Source organism: Microtus ochrogaster, unplaced genomic scaffold (assembly GCF_000317375.1).
Source record: "Microtus ochrogaster isolate Prairie Vole_2 unplaced genomic scaffold, MicOch1.0 UNK172, whole genome shotgun sequence".
NCBI classification, from domain to species: Eukaryota; Metazoa; Chordata; class Mammalia; order Rodentia; family Cricetidae; genus Microtus; species Microtus ochrogaster.
In genome coordinates, this window is record NW_004949270.1 from 236,867 (window position 1) to 242,782 (window position 5,916).

At 34.9% G+C, this 5,916-nt stretch overlaps 1 protein-coding gene across 1 annotated transcript; it reads right to left on the bottom strand.

The window, feature by feature from the left end:
- Window positions 1-987: 987 nt before the first annotated feature.
- LOC106144485 (vomeronasal type-1 receptor 4-like) lies at window positions 988-1,884 on the bottom strand. The gene has a single exon (XM_013355556.1). It carries the CDS (start codon window positions 1,882-1,884, stop codon window positions 988-990), a length of 897 nt encoding a protein of 298 aa, XP_013211010.1.
- Between the last annotated feature and the right edge of the window lie 4,032 nt (window positions 1,885-5,916).

The following is a 5,916-nucleotide window of genomic DNA, read 5'->3' on the forward strand; positions in this document are numbered from 1 at the left end:
CTGTACCTTCCATAATAAGAGTTTTTCCTTTTTCTAAAAACATTTCTTCTTTTTTATCTTGTATTTTCTATTATTTGGGGTGGGGGCTGCAGGGTTGAAGGGTGGATGTGAAGAGACAACAGGAAAATGAATGTGATGAAGATATATGATGTAAAGACCTGCAGAATAAATAGATGATTAAATAAATACAAATAAATAAACTATTTTTCATCATTATTCTTTATAGTGTTTCTTTCAGGAAAAGTTCTCCATTGAGTGTATGATGTGGGAATCTGCTGTTTTGTGTTAATTTCATTGGTTAAATAAAGAGACTGCCTTGGCCCTTTAAGAGGACAGAAAATTAGGTAGGCAGAGTAGACTGAACAGAATGCTGGGAGGAAGAAGCTGAGTCAGAAAGTCGCCATGATTCTCCTACCAGACACAGATGCAGGTTAAGATCTTCCCTGGTAAGACACCTCATGGTATTACAGGGATATTAGAAATGGGTTAGGTCAATATGTAAGAGCTAGCCAATAAGAGGCTGGAACTAATGGGCCAGGCAGTGTTTAAAAGAATACAGTTTCTGTGTAATTATTTTGGGGCATAAGCTAGCTATGCGGGTGGCTGGGTGCCAGGGATGCAGCCTTGCTGCTCCTACTACAACAAGTGTATGATTTGGTCACACACTCTCGAGTACTGACAGTAAAGAATTGAGGTCCAAATTATTCAATTTGCTACAAGGAAGTATATTTATGATTTGTAAAAACAGAGTATGATTTTCTTATGAAAGAACAACCTGTTTCATTCAACTCTGCCTTGATTTTACAGATACTAGTTTGAGAAAATTAAATCCAAGCATAGTTTCCCTTTAAAAGGCAAGTGACTATAAAATTAGCTATATGTTTATGTTTTATATAAGAGGAGAAACGTAAAATTTAGATACTTCAGGCAAGAGACCATGCGATCTTTATACCTGTGATCCAACTGTGAGGACTTTGGATTTCTTTCTCAGGAAAAGCACAACCTTAGCACTGTGTAGTGATGGCTTATAACAAAGGGTCCCAAAGTAGGAAAACACATTGAAATGACTGCAGTAATGTTCACCAGCCACCAACCAGGGTTATATATGAGAGCAATGCAGCCTTGTAAAATAGAAGAAAGGGCATAAAAGCCTATAAATGTGGACACCAGGGTCAATATGCGGTGGGTGGCTTTGGACTCAGGGAATGTTCTGTAGGTAACACTGGTGCTGCGGATATGTTGAACACATTGTTTGTGTTTATACAGAATGACAACCATCGAGCCACTGGACCAAACAATGATGACAGAAAGCATAATTTCAGGTAGAACAAACAATGCTGTATATAATGAGCTTGTGAGGTCATTATGACTTGAAGTTGCACAGTATTTCATGACACTGTTATATGTCATGTTTTTGTTGTTCATCTTGGTTTTCATATACACAGGAAAAATAATATTTATTGACATGTTGAAAATCCAGCAGAGGGAAGTGAAGAGGCCAATATGCTTTGGAGCTTTTATTTTAGGTGTCAACCATGAAGAGTTCCCAGAACTGATTGTGATGGCTTGGAAAACACTTAAGAAGCAGGTGGAGCTAATGGACATGCTCCTGCCTAGTCTTTGAAAATACAAAAGAAATTCACAGCCAAAATGATTGGTGAACTCTTTCATCCCAAAAGATTTCATTGTATGGAATAATCCTTTAGAAAGAATGATCAGGGAGTTGGCTGTGAACAGGTGTATAAGAATCAAATCTGTGGTCTTTAATGTCTGCTCAATGTAGTAATGCATGAGATAGTAGGAGAGAAAAGAGAAATTCCCAAGAATTCCAACTATGCTCTGAAGTAAGAACACTATTCCTATTATCAAATCCTTTACATCCATTCTGTCATTTAAAATTTCTTTTTTAAACAGTTGCAAAAATTCCTTCTCTAAGCAAAACGGTGACTTGAAATCTTGAGAGGTGGCTGTTGGCATGCAAAAATCACATATTTTCAAGACTTCAAAGATACAGTGAGCTACAGAACAGGACTCTGACTAACAAAATTACTTTGGAAACAGTATGTGTAAAAAATATTTCTCAATGAAACTGCTAAATACTTCAAATTTACTTTTTTCTTAAAAGTATTTTCAGAACCTGGCATTAAAGTATCAGTATTAGCAGTAAGTCCAAGTAGCTGTTGGAGAAGTAATTACCAGTGAGTATAAATGGAAAGGATGCTGGCTTCTAAAGTTTATAATTATCTTCTAATTACAAGTCATATTGAAGAAAAAAATGTTTTAAACTATTTTTCAACATTATAAAAAAACCGATGCATTTCTCATCTGAAATTCAACATAATTATAAATATATATCTCCACAACAGTAAGGACATTTCTATTCTTATAGAATAGAATGTTCATTATACAGTGAAAACACAATAACCATAAAGGTTAAGTGATAGAACAGGAATCACACAAGTATCTCTGTGTCATTAAGTTTTAGAAACAAAGGCAAGCGTACTTTTTTACACTGATAAATAACTGGAGAGTTGAGAGACACAGGAAATACTGTGTGGCAAACTCTTAAATGGACAAGAGGATGAAAGTAATTAAATCACTTTAATGGAAGTCAGGAAGAAAATTATCACATTTAGAATGGAATTAACAGATGAAGTATAGCCAATTTTATTATGAAATCCAATATCTAGTGTCATTGAGAGGAAACAAACATGTAAGACACAATAGCTCTCCTTTACTTTGGGCATACATCTAAACCCAAAGATAAGAAAAGAAGGACCACTGACACAAATCATCATGGCTGAAATAAAATTAAGCACTTCATCGAACCAACCTTCTTGATACACATATACATACTGCTTCACCCTAAAGTAGGTTTTGAGAGTTTATCCTTGGTTATGAGGAAGAGAAATTTTTATAGCTCAGGGGTAGTGAGATACCTGATGGACAAAAAGTTAGATTTCTTGAGAAAAACAAAGCATAGCAAGTTATATAATTAACCAGTCTGTCTCCATTGTAGGCTTAGAAGCCATCTCATAATTCAGAGAAACTAGGCTGATTCTGGTTTGTGATTAAACCTCTGCTTCTCAAGGATTGGGCTATACCCTACCTATAACTGAGACTATATAGTTATTTTTTCTTTTATTTTCCTTCTTTATTTTATAAATGCAGTTACAAATGATGCATAGAAAATATTAGATATAAGCTTTTTAATAAAAAACAGCAAGCCCAAATTGCATGTTGCCAAACTATGTTAACAGTCATCCACAAATAATGAATTTTGTTTGAGGAAATTAAAATGTGGTTTATTGGAAAGGGCATTCAGCTGCATAGTAATTCCTGAATTTCAGGTGCTGTTTATGTTCAAAGTTGACTATAACTGAGCAGACACTGCTATTGTCTCAGGAACTTCTGCAAAACACAATGACATGTTGTAGAGGGCCCTGGCTTCTGCTAACCCTGCCAGCTCTGTATTTTCAATGTACAGCCATATTGCTCTTCACATATACCTTGTAAATTAGAGGTGACCTTCTCCATGTTGAAGATAAAATCTTATAGAAGGTGAAGGTCTATAGTGATAATAAAAATGAATCTAATCACTTCAGACATGTTCCACTGAGGTCCTAACAGGATTTGAGGAGAAGATCAACCTCTTGCTAGCAGAGTGAGCTTAGGAAAATGATGTTTCCATACCTAATATAAGATTTGTACCAAATGGGCACTAGTAATCTCTCCAACTCAAGGTCTCTGACTTTTTTTATCTGCATTTTAAAAAGAATTTCAGCAGGGCTTCTCAATGACATGAATGCCTTTAGAACATTCTAAAGAAACCAACAAAAATATCAGGGTGTTGCCTCTGGGGTGAGTTTCAATGTCAGTAAATTGCATGAACCCTGCAATTGACTATATATAGTTATATATTGCCTTTTTGGGTGGGGGAAAATAGTATCTTACTCTTTGCTTTTGAAAGCTATAAGCATCTCTCAAATCCTACATTTGTTTAAAAATATTCTTAGGACTAGCTAAGGCATCACTAGTTCTGATGTCTATCTTATGACCACTTTGCAGTCATATTTTTTTCAGAAGGCTGTTTTGTCTTATTCTTACATTATGTTCTGCTCCTGTAACCTCACCTATTTTGTCAGCCAAATCCATGATTTAGAAAACTCTAACCCCTGAACTATAAAGTCCTTGTCTTGCTCATGTCTAAGGCATAATTTATATACAGGATACACATCTTTTGATGCATTTCAAATTTTATCCATCCCTACAGAGAAAGAATGCTAAGACCCTATGAAATATTTGAGAAACATGTATAAGACAAGTGTTGAATGTTGAACCAGCTTGCCTCCGTATTATATTCATAAGCCATCTTAAAATAAATGCAAACTGAGTTCATTCCTGTTTATGATTAAACATCTGTCATCAAGAATTGGGCTATGCCTCACCATTAACCATAATTACAAATGGATTTGTACTGCTGGGAAAACAGCAACTATTTCTTTGTTTCAAAAAGTTATAAGCATCTTGCAAAACTATGTTTATTTCAAAAGTGTTTTATGATTATTTGTTGTTATACTGACACTGTGATCACCTTGCAATCATGTCTTTGTTTCATGAGTTCATTACAACTAACTTGTAATTCTTATGCTCTCTTCGTGTAAGGCCACCTACTATGTCTGTCAAATTCCCCATTTGGAATTCTGGTACTTCTGAACTATAAAATTCCTGTCTTCATCATTTTCAAGGCTGACTTCTTGAATCCCATCTTAGGAAGAGATAGTGTGCTTACAGAAATAAAAAAATATTGCTTTAACTAATTGCTCTTTTAAAATTAATTGAGTCATGATTGTATAGTCAGTAACCTCCCTTCTCTCATCTTTAAAATACATGACACAACATTCATCTCGCACATAGAAAAATGGTAATCACTTCACAGGGAGCATTTTGGAATCAGAGAAGTTGTGTTTAAAAAAAGGTATATAAAACTACATGCCAATCATCACATTCCTGTGGTTGCCATCAAAGTCACAATTCTGACATAAATTTCAACTTTGAAATTTAGACCTTCCTACATGTCTTCTACTAGTACACAGCTTCAGCTGATACTCAGATGATGCTTTGCTCTGAAGTAGTGTAAATATAAGATGATGAAATTTATGACAAACAAATACAAGGGAAAAGCAACAGTTCATAAATTATGACTGTATTTAGGAAAAGTGAAACACAGATCAAGAGTGATCTTGTCTCTTATAGGATAGATCTTAACATAGGTAAGATTTCACATCCTCATAATACTACATGCGAAAACAAAAAAGGGCAATAGTATCGGTGACTCCATGTAGAACTATGAAAAATCCCCTTGTAAATGTTATATTTACTTGGTAAAGGACTACACAACTCTCCCATTTTTTTTTTTTTGGTTTTTTGAGACAGGTCCCATTTTGTAATGTAGGTTGGACTATAATTTTCTCCAATCCTTTTGCCCTGGACTCTGGATTCCTGGCATTAACTCTTAGATATTTCATTGATTCTCAGACATTAAACTGGATAACTGTCAATATTAAATGGAATAATGTAGCCTAAAGGTTCAGTTATTTTTAGATTAGGGAAAATGTTTAGTAGAAAGAATCCTTGCCTTGGATATGTTAGGGCCTGTGCTGAACCTCCACAAGTCAATATAAAAATCTAGGTGTGTTATTGCATATCTATCACCCAAGCACTGGAATGAAAAATAATGAAGATTTATGACCCTCCCTGACCACAACAGTCTAAACCATTCAGAGCATTCTAGGCCAGTTAAAGACATTGTATAAAAATACTAAGATAATATTTTTAAAATGTAAAATGTGTCAAAAGAAGAAACATTGAGGTTGTCCTCTTCACACACACACACGCACGCACGTACACACACAC

Coding starts and splice junctions, on each gene's coding strand:
- LOC106144485 (XM_013355556.1), bottom strand. CDS start 1,884: ATGGATGTAAAGGATTTGATAATAGGAATAGTGTTCTTACTTCAGAGC.